Source organism: Parasteatoda tepidariorum, chromosome 5, assembly GCF_982258835.1.
Source record: "Parasteatoda tepidariorum strain Cologne lab strain chromosome 5, Ptep-v5.0, whole genome shotgun sequence".
NCBI lineage: Eukaryota > Metazoa > Arthropoda > Arachnida > Araneae > Theridiidae > Parasteatoda > Parasteatoda tepidariorum.
In genome coordinates this window covers 54,334,221-54,356,380 of record NC_141759.1, presented here as the reverse complement: position 1 = coordinate 54,356,380, position 22,160 = coordinate 54,334,221, and the positions used below count along the sequence as shown (strand labels likewise).

Sequence of the window (22,160 nt, the reverse complement as noted above, 5' to 3'; positions counted from 1 at the left end):
CACTTAAATAATTATTCACAAGTAATGTATGTTTTTTCACTACATTTTTGACAAGGATTCAAAAATTATATAGTAAAGGCAGTCATTAAGGAGCATCCTGCATAGATAAAGTATAAAAAAAGACAAAGCTATGTAAGAAAGATAGATTGAGAAAAATGGAGCTTCTGAATGTGTTGTTAAAAAAAATTTTTTTGAGAGAGAGCATGGAACTAATTATTTTTTAATTTGATTAAGAAACTAATTTGAACAGAACAGACTTCACTAATAGTTTAATTTTTAAACAGAGATTAAAATTGTATGCTCAAAGAGAATTTTTTCCATATAAAGTAGAAAATTTTAAAAAAATAAATAAATAAAATTTTATTAATACCAACTACTTCAACAAAAAGATCTGATTTTTAATATAAAAAAAAACTTGCAATAACATACTTAAAAATTTAGAATATTAGTAAGAATAAAGATTCGACATCGAAAAGTGATTCTCAGCTTGTGAAGGATAAATGTTTAAACGTCTTGGATTTTCTAAGTCATATTAATGATTATTTAATACTTTATGAAAGATTTTTGCAAAAGATGTGATTAAAATTTTGATCAAAATACAATTTAACTTTTTTTTTAAAATCCATTATTATATTTCAATTCATTTTATTTCCATTCGTAAAGTTAAGGACTTGTCACTTACCATTCTATCTCTTTCATCTTCAATAGCATTAAGCAAGTTACTGAACTCTTTTAAGGCTCCAGCTAGAAAGTGAAAATAAAACTTTATTATCATTTTTCAATGAATAATTAAAAATAGCAATTATATTATATTTAAAAAAAAATTAAATAAATAAACTAAAAAAAACGAGAGAACAAAATTTTTAGCAAGAGAGAAGTTCTTTCTTAACTTAACTAAACTGCACTAGATGGCGGCACTATTTTATCGAATGAAGTCTGAAATGAAGCAATCTAGAATTCCTACATAAATGTCATAACATGATGCAGTGACCATGAATCACAATTTCCACGTTGCGATGTTTATATGTATTGTTTCAAAACAGTTAAAGATAAATAAATATTGAATAAATAAAGGAATTTTTCAAAAAAAAATTTATATTTTACTCTTCAAGATTATTTTTTCATGAAAAATTTTGCCAAACTAATATTGTGTGCGAAAATAAACTATTTTTCTTTTTTAAAAACAGAAAAAAAGACACAAATAATTATGCCAGTATAATTCTTGGATCGTTTTGTTTTTTATAACGAGCTAATTCTATACGTGAAAAACAAATTTATCGTTATCAACAAAAAATAGCAATTCTTATCTGTGAAATTTTCCTACATTCATCTCATTGAAAAAACATTCATAACAAATATATTTCTGGAAAAAAATTCGACCTTAAACTATGAAAATAATTATAGCAGCATTAATAAAAAAAAGAAGAAAAAAGAAAAAATACCATCATTAATACTCAACATTACAAATAGACTACTTTTCACTACAAAACGGGATAACTACTTTAAAGGATACTTTCATCTACATAAAATACTAAAACTAGTGGAAGTTGTTTATTACCAATACAAGTGTATGGATAGTCCGTTCATAACAAATTTTTAAAACAACGTACGCAAATTAAAATGTTAACGTTGTACTCATAAATTGCCCAAGTTATTCGATGCATTGATGTAAATATCTATATTTGAGTTTTTATATTAATAAACATTATTCCGTATTTAAAACCGTTCTTTTTTTAAATGAAAAATCAAATATATATAAGAAAAAACTATAATATTAAATCAAAAATTTTTAGAGGCTCTTTAAAATCGGGGAAATTTTGTAAAATTGTAACTTTTGGCTCTTTCATTTCAAAAGGTTGCCGACCCCTGGTTTAGGGCATAAGCCTAGCGTGGGCGTTGAAGACTTCTAGGGGGGGAGCTACTGATTTCTAGAGGTAATAACCTACACAATAAATTTTTTTTATTAAATATTGAAATTAAGAATAAGACATTTTTACTAAATAAATTTTTTTTTTATATAAGTTGAAGGCTTATAATAACTTTACAGTATTTCTTTTAAACTTTTGCGCTTTTTTTTTTTTGATTTTTTTTTTTTTTTAGCTGGCTTACAAAATATAACTCTCTGACTTAGTAGAATCATAATAGTAGTAATGACTACTTAGAATAAGAAATTTTTATTAAATAACAAATTTTTTTCGATATAAGTTGAAGGTTTATAATAACTTCACAGTTTTTCTTTCAAACTTATGTGTTTTTTTTTTTTATCTTATTAGCTGGCTTACAAAATACAACTCTTTGACTTAGAATCATAGTAGTAATGACTACTTAGAATCATAATAGTAGTAATGACTACTTAGAATAAGAAATTTTTATTAAATAACAAATTTTTTTCGATATAAGTTGAAGGTTTATAATAACTTCACAGTTTTTCTTTCAAACTTATGTGTTTTTTTTTTATCTTATTAGCTGGCTTACAAAATACAACTCTTTGACTTAGAATCATAGTAGTAATGACTACTTAGAATCATAATAGTAGTAATGACTACTTAGAATAAGAAATTTTTATTAAATAACTAATTTTTTCCATATTAGTTGAAGGTTTATAATAACTTTACAGTGATAAAAGTGAAGAAAATTTAAAACAATTTTAATAAAAGAGTTGAAAAAAAAATTCTTTTTTACAGAGGGAGTTAAAAATATTTTGCTTTGCAAAGTGGGCGGTGATTCAAATAGTGGGCGGTGATTCAAATAGTAGGCGGTGATTCAAAAGGTTTCGAAACTATGGTTTAGGGAGACCATAAAATTCCCCATACTATTATTGACTCAAAATTTGGGTAGGCTGTTCAACGACGGTAATAAAAAAAAGACTATTATTGAGAGCTGGGATAGCCTAGTTGGTAGGGCGTTGGACTCTGCTTCGTGAGAACAGGGGTTCGAATCCAGCCGATCGAAGAATCACCGAGTATAAAATGGTGACTGCTGCATGTTAAATCTACCAGGGTCACAAAGTCCTCTAAGTTCCCATAACAAATTAATACCTCTAGGGGTAAAGATCCAGGAGTTCCCTTGTCTTCTGGATTGGGTTCAAAATTACAAGACTACGGAGTTGAACATTGGTAGTCGTAAACTCAAATTTGGGTCAGCTGTTCAACGGCGGTTATAAATTTATAAAATATTATTTTTGACGCTAACGATGCTTAATAAATTTTGATTATAAGAACTAATTCAAATTTTTAAAAAAAATCGTTCTCATTAAAATTTTCATGAGCTATGTTGCATGTAAAATTATGAATTTTCGGCATTTTTCAAAATGTATTATACAGAAAGGATTAATTTAAAAAGAAATGAGGTTTTACACAGATTTTTACATAAATATGCAGCAGTATGATATAAAAAAAAATACTTAATTTGTTTTTTATTATTATTCATAAAGTGTATAATAAATTATTTCAAAAATCGTACTTACGACACAAACTATAATTAAGTCAATTAATACCAGAAAATTTAGATTTTAGTATTATAAATCCAAATATAACACAAAACGCACTAATGAATATGAACAGAGATCGAACTCATAACCTTTTCAATAACCAACGCTAAGTTTATCCTAAGTCCACCCTGAAGAACTGATTATATCGTCTATCGAATAAAAGTTAACACTTCTTAGCTCATTTTAATTATTTATGCGTTCTCATGCACATTTAGAGATACCAATCAACAAAATATAAATCTACAACAAACATATTGACAAATACACTGAATAATAACTTTTTAAGGCTAAAATTGCATCTAAAATGAGAAAATTATTAAACTTTAATCATATCTTTGATATTTCATTCTTTCTGAAAAATTGCAATCGCTCATTCATTTATAGTTGCATATAGTCTCAACAGAACAATAAAACTTAGGTTGTAAGAGCACTTTAATCTAAGGATCAAATTAAAATTTGATCGTCCCGAAACATTTACGAACCCTTAACGTACTTTACAACCTCTCTTAACTCTGCTTTAAAACGAAACGTTCGATACGCTCCAGACTTTACACGATGCAAACTACACAAATTTGCCATTAAAGCACTTCCCATTAAATGGCGCGAGTTTACGTCTCCAAAAGCTCGTTTAAAATGAGAGTAACTTAAGTCGAAATATTAAATTACGTCTGAAATCCTTTTCAAAGCCAATCGATTTAGAAACTGCCAAGCAAGAATCGAGACTTGCAGCTGCCCCCATCTGCTGTTTCTTAGATTGAACAGGGAATTACAGCCAAGGGAAGATGATATTCCATTAACATTTGCATGTGTTTGTTCTAAAGGTTAAAGCTTGGATCGAAAGTTATAATTGAATATTTGAATGTTTTATCATATTTGAAAAGCACAGAAGAATGAAAGAAGAAAAAAAACTAAACATAACAAAAGATTTTCTATTAAAGAGTCACGGTAATTGAATTAGTCAGTACCAAGGGAAAGAAATGAAAAATATTGATAGTTCTTTCTTGCTCTCAAAGTAAAAATTTTTATTTCTTCCAAGGTATTTTTTCTTTCATACTTTTCCATGTATTTTATCTTTTCGGCATCAGCTCAAAGAAAATTTTATCTAACACAATTTCATAAAAATATGTCACTCATTGAAGAACAAATGAATTAATAAAAATAGCAGTACTATTGTGATTGAATTAAAAGTTTGATAGAGTCGATAAATATCATAATAGTACAAGCCCCTACCAGAGTTGGGCAAAAATGTAATCGATTAGATTTTCCGATTACAGTAATCAATTACTTGTAATCATGATTACAAGATACCATAATTTTGATTACAGCTGTAATCGTGATTAGAACAATCAATTACTGTAATCAATTACTTGTAATCGTGATTACAACTTTGATTACAGCAGTAATCGCGATTACAATTGTCGATTACAGTAATCAATTACTTGTAATCGTGATTGCAACTTTTTATAATTTCGATTACAGCTGTAATCATGATTACAATAATTTATTGCAGTAATTGATTGCTATAATTTATTACTTGTAATCTTCTTGATTACAATTCTCCAAAATTTTGATTACAACTGTAACCGTGATTCCAAGCAATTGCGATTCAAAGTAATCACAACGTAAACGATTACAAGTAATTATGATTACAAGTAATGAAAATATATGATTACATGTAATCATGATTACATTTAATTGGTTATGTAATCACGATTACAGTAGTAATCAAAATTACGAATGTTTGTAATCATGATTACAAGTAATTGAGTATTGTAATCACGATTACAGTTGTAATCAAAATTTGTAAGCATGATTACAATTAATTGATTATTGTAATTGAAAAATTTTATTTTTTTGCCTTACTTTGATGTAATCAAAAATTACGATTACTTGTAATCGCTACTGCCTGTAATCGTGATTACAAGTAATTTATTACATAGCAGTAATTATTTGTAATCGATTACTCTAATCGACGCCCAACTGGCAATTTTTTTTACCAAACCTATTGATTTGCAATTTTCACTTACTTTAATTTTTAAAATTTTTGATACCTTTTTTTAGGAATGAAAGTAATAGCGTAATTAAATAGAATTTGACAAAAACATTTGAATCTATGAAGGAAAAAAACACACAATTTTTGGGGGAACTTTTCCTATTTAAAGGTACAATTCCCCCCCCCCCCAGAAAATCCGAAAGATAACTGGCATGAATTAAAAAGTAAAGGTTTTAAGTTATACAAAAAACCAATGGGGAATTTAGAAAAATCAAAGATGGTAAACAAATTAAGCTTTTTCCAAAATTTTGAAGTATTTTTTTTAATTATTATTCCGAAGTAGTTAGATTTCGTCCAAACGTACCTCCAAAACGTACATCTCAATCTATAAACATTAAATCAGTACAAATAATATCAGACACAACTAAATTGTCAAAAAAAAAAACCTTTCTTAATTATATAAAGGAGAAATTTTTAAATTGATTGACTAATTGAATGTTAGGTTTAGAGTGCATAATAATAGGTACAACGGTGTTAAAGCCAAGACAAAAGGTATATACCAATAAAAATATTGTAGTGTTTTTTTTTCTCCATATTCTCAGAACTCAAATTCTGAGTTTTTTCTCAAAAACTATTTGATGTAATAAATATACTGCTATAATTATATATGAAAGCTTTATTTGGAAAATGACCCGACCCTATACAAAAATCTATTTAGTGAATTTAAAATATAACATGTTCATGAAAAAAAAAAAAAATTATTGCAACGTAGAACATGTTTGAAAAATTAAATAACATCGGCCTATAAACCACCTTTTTTTAAAAAAAAAAAAAAAATAAATAAAAACTTAATATACCTAGAAATGTGTACGTTAAGAATGGCAAACAACGTACTTTCATATAAACTTAGATAATATTACTTCAAAATATTTACCAGTGTGTATGTATGTCATGTGCCACTTTTGCAAATCAGCAGTACAAATTATCTAGTTTTATGTGTCGTACAAAATTCATAAGGTAAGTAACTTTTGTAATACTTTCACGCTTTAATTTATACAATAACTACAAACAATTAGCTAAAATTTTAAAGCCAATTTTCTTTAGTTTATTTATTTCCCAGATTTGCTTTGTACCCTAACTCAAATTCAGATAATATAGATATATTACTGTAAAACCCGAAAGTCTGGTAAATCCTAATTTTTACAGGTAAAACCTAAGATTTACCTAAGTGGCTTGGTAAAAATATCAAATATGCTTTAATATAATTTCATTTCGGACATTTGCCAAGCTTTTGCGGAAAAATCTAGAAGTTACCAAGAAGTTCGATAAAAGTCCGAAACGAGGGATTACTTATGATGGAATTTTCCATTTCCAGATATATTGGGTACCTTAAAGTATGCAGTAAAAAATTGCCAAATCAAGGAGAGCGAATTCGGGAGCACAAATGAAAAACTTTTATCTCAACAGTTAGTATACAGAATACCAGGAGCAATGGAGCTTTACCTAAAATAAAAAAAATCATTGTTTTAGTGTACCGGACAAAAGTATACCGGGTAGTGGCACTTAAATCTTAAAAAACATCAATGTAGGGTATAACTGGTAGTGGCATTTAATCTTAAAAAAATATCAGTGTAGGTTAAGTCGGGCAATGGCACTCTCATACCTTGATAAATCAGGTTATTGTAAATAATAAACAGAGGTAAATTTTTTTTTTTTTTTTGTCGTATGCCTGTTTAGGCAGTGGGGGTGCGATTGTTCCTGTTTTTCAGTGGCGCCATCTATGGCCAGGAATTCGACTTCTGCCACGCAATTCACACAACCACAACCCGTTTATAGGGCGGGTCACATTCACACACAAAGGAGAAAGGACATAGAACACAGAGAGAGAGAGAAAGAAACATCCATGCCTTGCCCGGGATTCGAACCCAGGACCTTTCTGATGCAAGGACAGTTCCCTGTCCCCTACACAGGCCGGTCGGCAACAGAGTTAATAATTGATCGATTAATGTGTTTGGTGTTTGATTTGGCGAAAACAATTTAAGCATCGCCAACGGCTCCCTTAAAAGAAAGAAAACGGTATACAGGGTGCGTAGCCAAATTATTCAACAAAAAATAAACACCTTTTAAGCACTTTTCAAGCACTCAAAAATTATTTTTAAGCACTTTAAAAAAATATAATTAGGCAGGATTGGAAAGTTTTTGACAATTGACGGTTTTATCTTGTTTTAACCGTCATGTCGACAAAAAAAACTTTTGGTATTGTTCTTGACAATTGTCAAAAATCATGAAATTTTGAATCATTTAAAACGAATGGCGTTTTCATACGCTACGGACTGACAATACGCCGAAATAGATTGTGGTTGAATTAATTGTGAAAACGTTGAATAGAACAATGTGAACTGTGTCATTTTGCATAATTCGTAACGAAAATCAACATGGTAAAGGAAAAATCTCATTTTAAAAAAAGGTAAATTAAGCACTTTTTTAAAACATCCAGTGAAAAAAGCACCTTTAAGGGCTTTTAAAAAACGAAAATGGAAAATAAGCTCCTTTAAGCACTTTTTAAAAGCGCTACGCACCCTGTTAATTGTATACGGTATGTCTCAAAACAGCTACATCACACTTTCATTGTTATCTAAAAATCTAAATTGTAGAAGTGATCAAAATAAGGTATGATTTAAGATTGCGTCGATGGAACGGTTTTACAATTATTTTTCCAAAAAACAAATGCAATATTTATGCCATTTCACAAATCTGATCCCATGTGAAAAAAGCTGAATTATTGCATAATTTTCTCGATAACTACTGAAGATATTTCAATAATAGTACATAAAAATTAATTTGGCAATAGTTAAAAATAATCACTAGTTCGAGCTTTCACCGGTTTTACCACAAAGACTTGGAAAAGTCTGAAATGGAATCATATTAACATATACTTGGGGTTTTTTCTAAGTTACTTTGGTAAATCTTAAGTTTTACAGGTAAAACTTAAGATTTACCAAATTTCGAGCTTTTAAGGTAACATACAGGGTTATTCATAATTCCCTCCGCTTACTACAACCTTATATTTACTACAACTGGCTTCAGTGGTACATGTTACTGCCATCTACCGGCAACTGCTTAAATTAAAACTTGAATACTTTCGGAATAATTTCATATGTTCTTTTTTGCCATATTCGTCTCCGTTTTTTTACTATAACGCTTCGAACCCCCGGAGGGAATTATGAATAACCCTGTATATCTGTATATATATTAAGACGCATTATTAAAGATTTTTGAAATATGTACTTTCTTTTTTTCATATATTATCGCAACTAATTTAAATAAAAATAACTTGGTGAGAAAAAAAATTTAAATTTTACCATGTTTATACTGATTATAACACATATTAGTGGGCTTCCATCGTATTAAACAAATTCAGAGAAATAACAAAGCAAATTCTTACCAATAACAAGTTCATCATCGGTTTGGCTGCTTCCTATACACTCTAGCTGAAAATTTTTCAAGGTGTTGGCTAAATTTCTTTGCGCCCTCGACAGTTCTGAAAAACAAAAGAAACAAAAAATTTTATTTTTTCTCCTTTTACTACTGTATTTTTATGCAAAGGTTACGGCTTTTTTTATGAAAAATATATTGATTTAGTTAATCAATTATACACAAAGTCAAAAGAAATATTTGTCAAAATAGTTAAAAATATTTACACAAAAATAGAAGCATTTTCTATTTGAAATGTTAAAAATGTTTATTGTTAGCTGATTGTAACGTTGAATAGTGATCATGTTTCAAAAATCGGGAAAACTACAAATTCAATGAATCCAATTTAATTTCATTTTAATAATAGCAGCTTGAATTATTTTTGAAGATGAGATTCGAAATTCTGAAAAATAATAAAAAAATATTATTTTTTTTTAAACTAATTCTCACGCCGAGATTGCTTGGTAGGTAAGGCGTTGGGCCCATGTACCAGGGGTCAGGAGTTCGATCCTCGCCGGCCGAAGTCTCCCCGTGTAGTAAATGGTGATTGGTGCACGTTACATCTGTAGGGGTCACAAAGTCCTCCAAGTTTCCATAACAAATCAATACCTCTGGGAGTACTGAATTGGAGATTGATCGTTCTCTGGTTCAGGTCAAAATTACGATCTATAGATGGATGGATTCAGCCAGTAAATCGGCTAAGGTCGTATTCTTGGCCATGCACTGCGCCACTGAAAAGCAAGAAACGCACCCTCTACCAAAAATTCGCTTGGTTTCATCAAGCAGGCTTCCTAGTAATGGCAAGTCGCATTAGAAACAACAACAACTAATTCTCACACAACTTACTATGAAATGATTAATAAGCACCGTTTTGATTTTTATTGATTTATCTCTTTTTATGAAGTAAGCCATTTACACACAACGTAAACTTACGTATTACAGGTTACAAAGAATAATTATTGAAATAATTATACTAATTATTATATTACTATAGATTATATAGTTATTATAACCGGCAATTTATAATAATCATATTTCATTATAACTTAATAAAAAATTCAATTCATAATAAAACACTTATTCTATCTAACTGTATTTTATTTAAATGATAATAAAACCATAATTATCTTTTGTTCATAATTTGAACAATAATCAACGCAATCCAGTGACAAATAAATAAAAAAATCAAAAAGAATTCAATAAATAACTCTTAAAAAAACTAAAACAATGACGAACTTTTATGATTTCTATACAGGCTTCATAAAGCAAAGAAAAACATAACTAATAAATCTAAAATGGAAACATACAGACATATGTTCAATAAAGAATATTCTTTACAAATCATCTCATCAATAAAGATCTTCAATAGGTGCAAACATACAATATTTATCTACGACAAATGAGAAAGGTATAGGGTAATTTCTTCTAAGAACTATTTTTCATCGCGTGCGAATACATAATAATTAGAGATTTTCTAAAGCACACTGGCAAAGAGAACAAATGGTTTTCCAATTTATTGGAGTATCATAATACTAATATAATACACAACTCAAATATTAAGCTTTGCAATAGGGGTTATTGATCATAATAGAGGGAATACGTCTTTTAAAAGATCTCGGAAATAATTTATGAGATAGGAAGCGAGGAAAAATGGCGAAGTTGAAGAACTTTATAAGATGCTGTTAAGGTATTGGTAAAACCTCCTTACTGAGAGGGCGCTGTGAGCGCATCAACAAGCAGTGAACATGTAGACACGGAAGTGTCAAGTTGTATTAATCCTTTTTTCGTTATTAAATATTTGTTTCGTTATATTTGATTTGATTTCGCCGATGAATTATTTTGAACTATTGATATAAAACCACTGAACCTACCTTTATGTTGATTTGAACACGGAACATTTATGCTGCTATCGGCCAAAGGAAGCTGAATAGAATTGAAACTGATTTGATTGATTTGACGTCATCGGCGAACGAAATATCCAGGTAAGAATTTATTATTTACATTGAAACTGAATTACCTGGATAGAAATAAATATGGCAGAAAATATTACAAAATTGAAAAAGAAGCGTACCGCTGTACGAACAGCACTGACAAAATTGATTAATAAAATTGAAGAATCGATTAATGACGAAATAGAATTACTGGAACAATTTGAAGCTTTTTTAGCACAAGTGAATGAAAAAGAAAGCAAATTGAATTTTTTGAATGATGAAATTGTAGATCTTTTGTCTGAAGACACAATTTCTGAAGATGTTGAAACTTCTGAAGAAATCCAAGAAAAAATAATTTTTTGGAAGACTAAACTTTCTTTAAAAATAAAGAAAATGAATTCTATCCCAGCTGATACAGTTTCAAATACCTCTGAAACAAATGATTCAAATAATTCTGAATGCATGAACATAAATCTACCTAAATTAAATATAAATAAATATGCGGGAAATTATGCGGGATGGTTAGATTTTTACAATTTATTTGAAAGTTGTATTCATAATAATGTAAAATTAAGCAAAGTTGATAAATTTAATTATTTGAAATCGTATTTATGTGGAAATGCTCTTGCATGCATTAACGGATTTGCAATTTCTGATGAGAATTACGATAAAGCCCTAGATTTATTAAAGGATAGATTTGGGAACAAAAACATGTTAATCAACGCTCATTTGAGTGATTTATTAAATTTATCGCCTGTCAAAAATCCTAATGATGTTATGAGTCTTAGAAATTTATATGACAGCGCGGAAACACAGATACGCAGTTTAGAAAGCTTGGGTATAAAAGGAGATACTTATACCAGTTTATTGACACCCATTTTAATGAAATTAATTCCTTCAGAATTTGTTTTACAATTTAATCGATCCCAAAATGATAAGGAATTTGATTTAAGTGCTCTATTAATGTTTCTCAATTCAGAAATACGGAGCCGCGAACGATCACTTCAAATAAATAATCATAAACCATCGCCCTCTTATTTCCTTTCCCCACAAGAAAGATTAAAAAATAAGAATTATGGGTTTGTTAAACGTAATACCACGGGCATGCCCTTGAAAAAAGAAAACACTTTTTCTATGATCTCATCCCAACAGAGCCTCTCATCGGTGCCAGGCAATGAGAAATGCTTATTCTGCAATAAGTCACATAAATTCGAATCGTGTTATACATTTAATGCTAAGGAAAAGAGAGATATTTTGAAAAAGAAAGGATGTTGTTTTTTATGCCTTAAACCTCGTCATCGTGTTGCAGAATGTTCGATTAAAGAAAACTGTTCCTTTTGTGGGGGATCCCACCATATTTCAATATGTTTTCGGAAACAAAATGATTCGGATATTGAAAGTCCTAATCAGAAAAATGTAACAGATAGCGTCGTTTCGGCAGTTATTAAAACAAAAGCTAATAATACTAAATCCGATAACATTTTGTTACATACATGCGCTGCAGTGATTGGGGATAAAAAGAAAAAGGAAATATGCCGCGTTTTCCTAGATAATGGGAGTCAGCGTAGCTTTGTTTTGTCGTCCCTTGTCAAAAAATTTAACTTTCCTATAATCAGAGAAGAAAGTATTTCAATTTGCACATTTGGCGGTAATGAAAACAAAGGGAAAACATATAATGTCGTGAAAATTAAATTGCAAAATAGACAGGATCCAAATTTATTCATCGAAATTGAAGCAATTGAAACAGATAATATAACGGCCTCACATTTACCGACCCCTCCCGAAAACATTGATAAAAAATTTAGACACTTAAGAAATATACAATTAGCTGATTGTTATGAGTTTAATGATAAAGAAATATCAGTTCTCTTGGGTGGGGACTATTACTATGAAGTAGTTACTGGGCGAATTATGCGATTAAACAAAAACTTAGTAGCAGTCGAAACGCTGTGGGGATGGTCTTTACAAGGGGGGAGCACAAATTGCGAGGAATTATTTACAATGAGTGTTATTGTTAATGAGTCGATCATTTCCAAACAACTTAGTGAATTTTGGGATTTAGAAAATTTAGGAATTGAGGCAGAGATATCTGACGACAAAATTAATGATAACGATATAATGTCCGAATTTGAAGCTGGAATTTCATATGAAAATAAACGCTATAAAGTCAAATTTCCCTGGAAACCACATATGAAATCGTTGTTAGAAAACAATGAACAAGTGGCAAAGAAGAGATTTATGAAATTAAGATCAACTTTAAAAAATGATTCTACTTTATTTAGTGAATATAGCTCAATATTAAAGAACTATCTTTCCGAGAATATCATTGAACGTATTCCAGTTGAAGAAGAGAATTTGCAGAAAAATGCATTTTATCTACCACATAGAGCAGTGATTCGTACTGATAAGACTACAAGCAAAGTACGGATTGTGTTTGATGCAGGATCACATGATAAAGGACAGTTAAGTTTGAATGAATGTCTACACACCGGTCTTAATTTCATACCAAACTTGTTTAGTCTCCTGATCAAATTCAGGAAAAACCCAATTGCTTTCGTAGCAGATATTAAAATGGCCTTTTTGATGATTGAAATTAATGAATGTGAAAGAAACTTTACAAGATTTTTCTGGGATGAAGATCCAGAAAATTTGGATTTGGAAAACAAGAAGTTGGACGTGTTCCGAATGTGCAGAGTTTTGTTTGGAGTGAAATCAAGCCCTTTTCTACTAGCAGCTACAATTAAACATCATCTGAAAAAATACATGGACGCATTTCCGTCGACTTACAACCATCTGAACCAGTCTCTGTATGTAGATGATTTTCTTTGCGGAGAGGACAATGTTCAACAAGCTTTGAAAACTTGTAAAGAAAGTGAACAGATTTTTAAAGATGCTAGCATGGACCTTCGAAAATGGAGGAGTAACTCACCTGAACTTATCCAAGAATTGAAGGATTTGAATTTTGAAGTTGATGAATCTGGAAATGCACTGGACAATAACTTGATAACTTCTAAGGTCCTAGGAGTTGGATGGAATGAGAAAACCGATACAATTTATTTTGATTTTAAAAATCTGGAAGCATTTCTCTCCAAAAGAAAGGAAACTAAAAGATACTTATTACAAGTAGCAGGTCGACTATTTGATCCAATAGGTTTTGTTAGTCCATACACTATTCGAGTTAAATGTTTGATACAAGAAATTTGGTGTTTAGGTCTGGACTGGGATGAAATGTTGCCTAAACAATTAGGAGCTGCTTGGAACAAATGGTGTGAGGAAATCGAGTATTTAAAGAAGATACGAATTCCACGTTGCTACTTTAAAGAAACGTTACCTGGAAGTACAATTAGCGTACAACTGCATTGTTTTTCTGACGCATCCAAGAAAGCTTATGGAACTGTGGCTTATTTACGTATAGAATTGATTGATCGAAATATTATTTCATTTGTAGCTTCAAAAAGTAGAGTAGCACCTCTAAAGACACTATCAATCCCAAGACTGGAGCTCATGGGCGGACTTTTATCAGCAAGAATAAGCCATAAAATTGAATCTTCTCTAGAATTACCTCTTAAACGATTCTATTGGACAGATTCGTCAATAGCATGTTACTGGATCAAAAGAGACCCGAATAAACACAAAGTGTTCGTGAAGAATAGAGTACAAGAAATACAAAAACTGAGCAAACCCGACCAGTGGCATCACTGTATAGGAAAGGACAATCCTGCTGATCTGATAAGTCGAGGAGTATCCTTAAATGATCTTAAGAGCAACGAATTATGGTGGCATGGCCCCACCTGGTTAACATTGAATGAAACAGAATGGCCAGTATCGTTAGAACCAGTAATTCAAACTGATAAGAACATCGATGAATTGGAAATCAAGAAATCAGTTACTGTAAATGCAACAGTTGAAAAAGAGCCAGCAGATGATTTGATCGCAAGATATTCATCATTCAGTAGACTGATTAGAATAACAGCTTTATGCTTACGATTTGTGCATAATTGTAAAATGGAACCAACATTAAGGAAAACCGAGTGTTTAAGTGCGTCTGAATTAGAACGAGCCACGGAAATTTTAGTAAAACATGTACAGTTATCTGAATTTTCATCTGAAGTCAAGTGTTTGAAAAAGGATCACCCTATTCCAAAAAATAGCAAAATATCATCCTTAAATGTATTTTTGGACAAGAAGGAAATATTGAGAGTTGGAGGAAGATTGAAACATTCTAGACTTCCTGAATTTCAAAAACACCAAGTACTTTTGCCTAAGAATCACCATCTGACTGAACTCATCATTGATTATTTTCACAAAAAATCTTTGCATTCTGGAGTACAAACTACCCTGAATTTGATAAGGCAATTGTATTGGATTCCATCTGGTCAAAACCAAGTTAGAAGAATATTAAATAAGTGCATTACTTGCTTCAGAACGAAAAACCAAACCATCAACCAAATGATGGGAGATTTGCCAAGAGACAGAATTGTGCCATCGAGACCTTTTGAAAGGGTCGGACTGGATTATGCAGGTCCCATAATTACGAAACCAAATTTGAAAAGATCAAAAGTTACTCTAAAGTCCTACATCGCTATCTTCATCTGTTTCTGCACAAAAGCCACGCACTTCGAAGTTGTGTCCGATTTGACGACCGAGGCTTTTATGGCTTGCCTTAGAAGATTTATTTCAAGAAGATCCAAACCATCCATCATCTGGAGTGACAACGCCACAAATTTTAAGGGTGCAAAAAATATCCTTAATGAGTGGGAAAGAATTTGTAAATCCACTACTGTTCTACGATTTAGTGCAGAAGAGGGTATTGAGTGGAATTTTATTCCACCAGCTTCTCCCCATTTTGGCGGATTGTGGGAGGCAAACATAAAAGCAATGAAACGCATTTTGTTAAAGGTGACAAAATCAGCTATTTTGAACTTTGAAGAGTTAACCACATTAGTGACTCAAATTGAAGCAGTTTTGAATTCCCGTCCCTTATCACCCCTCTCTTCCGATCCCAATGACACTAATCCTTTAACGCCGGGACACTTTTTAACTGGAAATGCTATTTTATCTTTCCCTGAACCCCATACTGCTTCGGATTCTTTATCTTTTCATTCTAGGTGGATACTTGTTCAGAATCTTCAGAATAAGTTCTGGTCGAGATGGAGCTCTGAGTATCTACAACACCTTCAAACTCGTGCAAAGTGGAAAGTCCAGAATCCTAACCTGAAAGTGAATCAACTCGTCCTTTTAAAGGATCCTAACACCAAGCCTATGTACTGGTCTTTAGGGCGCATCGTGAACGTTCTGCCTGGAAAAGATGGACTAGTTAGAGTTGTTGACGTCAAGACCTCTACAGGTGTTCTGCGACGAGCCATCAACAAAGTAGCACCATTGCCGATTCCAGATAGCCCTGCAGACACAGGAACTTTTTGAACATTTCTGAACTAACTTTTTAAACTCAATCAATTTGAACTTTAATTTCATTTAATTTGCTAATTTCAAAATTCAATACTTTAGATAAAGTCAGATTTAAGTATTTTTTATTCAGAAAATTTGATGTATTGTGAATTAATTTTTAATTATTGTTTAATTATTTTAGTGGTAAATTTCATCGAAATTTAAGTGGGGAGAATGGTAAAACCTCCTTACTGAGAGGGCGCTGTGAGCGCATCAACAAGCAGTGAACATGTAGACACGGAAGTGTCAAGTTGTATTAATCCTTTTTTCGTTATTAAATATTTGTTTCGTTATATTTGATTTGATTTCGCCGATGAATTATTTTGAACTATTGATATAAAACCACTGAACCTACCTTTATGTTGATTTGAACACGGAACAGGTATAAAAAAGTGGAGATTAATACAGTGATTGATATAATCGATTTTAGCTTCAATATTTTTGTTACGGTTGTTTGTTGAAGCAATTACGCGAACATATTAATGGTCTTTCAGGTGCAATAATAATGATTTCAGATTTTTAAAAGAGGTAAGATATTGTAAATTAATTTCATCAACTACTAAATATGATTATATATGATACTGAATGGAGCATGTTATAAAAAGTCTAGGGGCTTTTGTATCTATTAAATATTTAAAAATTTATCGGTGGTCTGTCTATTAGATGCTTGATATATCAGCAATAAATACACAAAATGATTGATCGCAAAGTGATGATCAAAGAGTTTAAGAACGATTATTTTAATGCAATTTATTTTTCTTGTTTAGCTTAAAATTTAATTAATTCTTAAACGTCCGCTTTATTTCAATTTTATTTTTTTATTTTACAACCAGAGTAAAACAAACTGGATTTTCTGCACAAAGCGATAGCCATGTAATATTAATTCCAACCCAGAAGACAAGGAAACCCTTGAATCAAGTAGCGGGACAAAATCACCCTTATAGAAAACTTTTTGATGGGAAATCACCCGCAATTGCGTTACATTATAGTGATAAAAAGCATTATTTGACAAAACCATTAGAAAATGGTGTAAACAGGCGGTTGTAGCTCGTGGCGTTGATAATGCTTAAAAGGTTAGCTTTTCCACGAAGTATAGTTGAAATTTTTTTCGAAAATATGTAGAATGTTTTTATTAGAAATAGTCAATAGACTCAGTCAATCAGCCAGCATAAAAATGTGAAAATTTATTAAATAGGGAGAAAGAACTTTGAAATACCATCTTTTAGTTACTAACATATATATTTTTTAAACGGGGCATTTCAGTCCAAAAATAATATCTTCTACAATTCTAATTAATCATTAAAAAATAGACTTTGAAACTCTTATGAACAATCGTCAGGTACTGTAAAACACACACCCACACGACACAACTTTAGCTAGCCTCGTTTGTTCTACGTAATTTTAATTCTGGTCAGACGATATGGGCAGCGCCTGAGCTGACAAACCTTCTACCTTAACTTCCATACATCAACCAAAGAGAGAACCGCGATGGCTCAGGGGATAGAGCGCTCGCCTTCCAATGAGGCGAACCGGGTTCAAATCCCAGTCGATACGAATTCCGCATCCGGCTTACACCGACCACAGTGCGGACGTGAAATATCCTCAATGGTAGACGGATCATGGGTTAAAGTCCCCTTGCCGTCAGGATAACCGTGGGAGGCCCTCGTGGTCTTCCTCTCCATGAAACGCAAATGCGGGTTAGCTCCATCAAAAAGTCCTCCATGAGAAATTTCTCCCAATACTCGATCCAGGAGTTCCCTTGTCTTCTGGATAGGGTTCAAAATTACAAGGCTACGGAGTTAAACATTAGTAGTCGTAATCTGGTTGGCTGTTCAACGGCGGTTATAAAATAAAACAACCAATGAGAAGGCTCTCGATGACGTCAAATTTAATGAGCACTTAGCTGCAGTAAAGATTTTGATGTGGTTATCCTAAAAACGGACAACTGAGAATACTCTTTTAATAACACAAACAACTATAACAATGTATAAAATACAAATCACGAACACATCTTTTCTGTACGAGCACAACACTATATGCACTGCTTTTCCAAATTTAAAAAACACAGTTCTCGTTCGTTTTTTCCCCTCTGGGGAAAAAGACTAATCCTTCTCCCTATGACAAGTTTTTTTCTCCCCTTTTTCTAGATTCAAATCTCACTGCTTCCTAAAAACGTCTGTTGTTTAGTCGACTAGAGGATCGACCTCCAGCCTCTACCTACTGTGCAACTATAACGAGCAAAATACACTAAACACATGCAGCCAGACCATATGGAGGATATCTGCTACATTTTATATTTTCAAATTCATGATTTTTCATGACAAATTCCAAGAATTTTTCATGACTTAACGAAGTTACTATTTTCTCCGACAAAAACACAACAATAATTTTAAAAAAAGCATAATATTAATTGAAATGATAGGTATAACCAAAACTGTTATACTCTGCATCTTCATATTTATAGATTTTAAATTTAAAAAACAGAGTAAAGAAAGAGTTGAAGCAATAAAATAGCTGAAGAAAATACAAAAGCAAAATCTTTTTTCCCTCTTTTTTTTTTCTGCAGAATCATATTCTAAAGATACTCTTCTTGTTCTTTGGAAAGGAAAGAAATACTCCCAATTTTTCTGTTCTCATTTCGGAATAAAAAAAAATTCGCCAATGACTGGCTTGCTTCAGATAGCTTTTGAAACTGATGAAATAAAAATAAATAAATAATAACAAAAATTCTGAAATCACAGAAGTTTAAAAGATTATTCTCCTCTAAAAATGATGTTTGAAAATATAAGAACACCATAATTTTTAAAGAACATGATAAAACATTTCATATTTTAATAAAATATGATTTTGTTACAAATTCAGATATTCGGAACACCATGAAATTTTGAGGGGAAGGGTAAATTCTATTTTAAAAATTAGATTTTTCAAAACCCTAAATCAATGTCTTTCCATGATTTTTTTTAAATAGTTAAAATCATGACATTTCATGACATATTTTGTTCAATACCGATATTCATGACTTTCCAGGTGCGCAGATACCCTACATATGGCACCCTACCCGTTTTCTAGAATCTTTAACTCATAGAAGAAAAAAATGTAACTAGTTTCCAGAAATCGAAATGTACACACATATATACATATAATACCTACATATTTCCGTTAATTTTGTCAATGCTAAACATTAAAAACTAAAACAACAAGCATACAAAGAAGGATTATAAAAGAAAACACATTCTAGCCTTCTGCATAAAAGCAGTTATTAGAATAGCAACACATCTAAAAATAGCAACAATGCATTGGACTTCGAAGAGAAATTTTCAAAGTTGACAGATTTCCAGTAACTTCAGAAAAGTTAGAGGCCACATTATATTGACTCAGTCGAGTTAATGATACGTCCGCACGCATATTGCGTGATGAATTTCATGTATTTTCGCGTCTGAGACGTGAATATTCGGAAAATTCACAAATCAAGCCACTAAGAAACGTTGCTGGAACGGAAATGTAAAGGGTGTAACAATATATAAAGAAAGATAAAAGTGGGTCAAAGCAAAGCTATATTAGTCAACATGCTAAAAATAAACTTATCTGAAAAGTACTGATTGCGTTTATTTACAACAAACAAAACACATATTTCTAGAATGAATGAAAAGTTTAGAGAAATTTACAACCTTAGTTTTAATAAAATTAAAAATTAAAGTCGATTTCTACTTTACATCCTGCTAAATATCTTATATTAGAGAAAAAAAATTTCTCTCATATCAACCTCAACATAATCAACCTCAGCAATACTTTTAAGTTGAAATCGGGAAAAAATTATTCGCACCTCAGATATAATTATTTGCTTGAAGTGTAGAAAAAATAACCCGCACTTCTAGAACAACCTCCCTTAGCTGATTGCTGATTCCCTTAGCTGAGAAGATTTCAACAGGGTGCGTAGCCAATTCTTTCAACAAAAAATAAGCACCTTTTAAGCACTCAAAAAATATTTTTAAGCAATATATACATTGACAAAATGAAAAATAATTTTGAAAGACTTCAGATGATCGTGAGAAAATAAATCTTTCTTGATTATATAAGCCGTTATAAAATTATCGAGAGATTTTTCGGTTCGTTATCAGAGTTCAGAAAACGAAGTTTGAAATTGAGAATATCTTGCAAAATGCAGCAGAGTTGCACATGAGAATTCAATAATCTTACTGAACCCAACTCAGTAGACGCACTTACGGACTCGCATGTATTTTATCAAACGTAAAATGATTGGCGCTTTCGTACGCTATGGACCGACGGTACGCCGAAATGAACTGTAAAAACGTTGAATCGAACAATGTAAAAAGCAAGCTTTTGCTTAATCCGTGGCGAATTTCGAGATGGTAAAGAAAACAAAATCTCATTTGAAAAGGGAAAATTAAGCGCTTTATAGAAACACTCAATGAAAAAAGCACCTTTAAGGGCTTTTAAATAACGAAAATTTAAGTACTTTTTTAAAACGTTACGCACCATGTTCAATCAACCTCAAGTATGAATAAAACTTTATACACCTTGGAAGGCTGATCTTTTAAAGTTGGTTCTGAGTTCAACTTCAAATAAACCTCAAATCAACCATGTCACCTCGAAACAACTTCAAACAAACCTCAATAACACCTTAAATTTTTGTAAGAATCTTTTAAATAAATTTTTAAATTTTTGTAAGAATCACCTTAAATTTTTGTAAGATCTTTTAAGGTTGTTTTTGAATTCAACTTCAAATGAACCTCAAATCAACCATGTCAACACCTCAAAACAATTTCAAATAAACCTCAATAACACCTTAAATTTTTGTAAGAATCTTTTAAATAAATTTTTAAATTTTTGTAAGAATCACCTTAAATTTTTGTAAGATCTTTTAAGGTTGTTTTTGAATTCAACTTCAAATGAATCTCAAATCAACCTTGTCACCACCTCAAAACAACTTCAAACAAACCTCAATAACACCTTAAATTTTTGTAAGAATCTTTTAAATAAATTTTTAAATCTTTGTAAGAATCACCTTAAATTTTTGTAAGATCTTTTAAGGTTTTTTTTTTAATTCAACTTCAAATGAACCTCAAATCAACCATGTCACCTCAAAACAACTTCAAACAAACCTCAATAACACCTTAAATTTTCGTAAGAAAGTAATCCGAGCGCAGCAAACAGGGGAGACCTAAGTTTATTTTCCTAAGATTACAACGAAGAAATATGCAGGAGTACAAAATAATGAATTCGTGTTAATATACCTCAAAAATTCTAAAGCAATGGAACATGTTGGGAATCTTTGCCCTTCCACATCCTAAAGATGTAATTAAAAGCGGAAGTAATCTTGACATGGGAGCTTTCCGGACGCGCAACTGTCAAATGATGAGACACGTCAAAACAGCTCGAGATTTATATTTTGTTTATTTCTCCGACCTCCACGGAGTTTGAATGCATAATTAATAGGCCTCCACGTGAGGAAATTTAGTATGAGAGTCAGGTGAGTGTGTTTTAACTGGATAGTGTTTCGTCTACCAACGCGTGTGCCTCAACTTTGATTTAAAGAATGCATTCATAAATAAATAAAAGTAGCGTTGCAAGTAACAGTAATAATTCCCCTTGTTTTAAAAGTTCATATTGAATTTTATGGTAGACCTTGAAAGAGTGGAGTTTCAAACAATAAACCTTAGATCATGTTTCGTCTTGTGTGAAGGATGTTTATAATATGAAATTTATGATTATTTATAAATATATACACAATATTAATAATTGCATGTTTCACGCGCTAAATCAACTAACCTCACTTTCTGAGTGTTTTTAAATTTTAATTTCA

At 31.2% G+C, this 22,160-nt stretch overlaps 1 protein-coding gene across 1 annotated transcript in view; it reads right to left on the bottom strand.

The window, feature by feature from the left end:
• The window catches only part of LOC107447933 (rho GTPase-activating protein 26), a 217,277-nt gene that overhangs the window by 108,030 nt on the left and 87,087 nt on the right, over window positions 1-22,160 (bottom strand). Inside the window, exons 2-3 of the mRNA XM_087163953.1 lie at window positions 8,929-9,024; window positions 683-744 (exon numbers count right to left, since the gene is read on the bottom strand). Coding sequence (XP_087020079.1) covers window positions 683-744; window positions 8,929-9,024 — 158 coding nt within the window. The remainder of the gene's footprint in view (window positions 1-682; window positions 745-8,928; window positions 9,025-22,160) is intronic.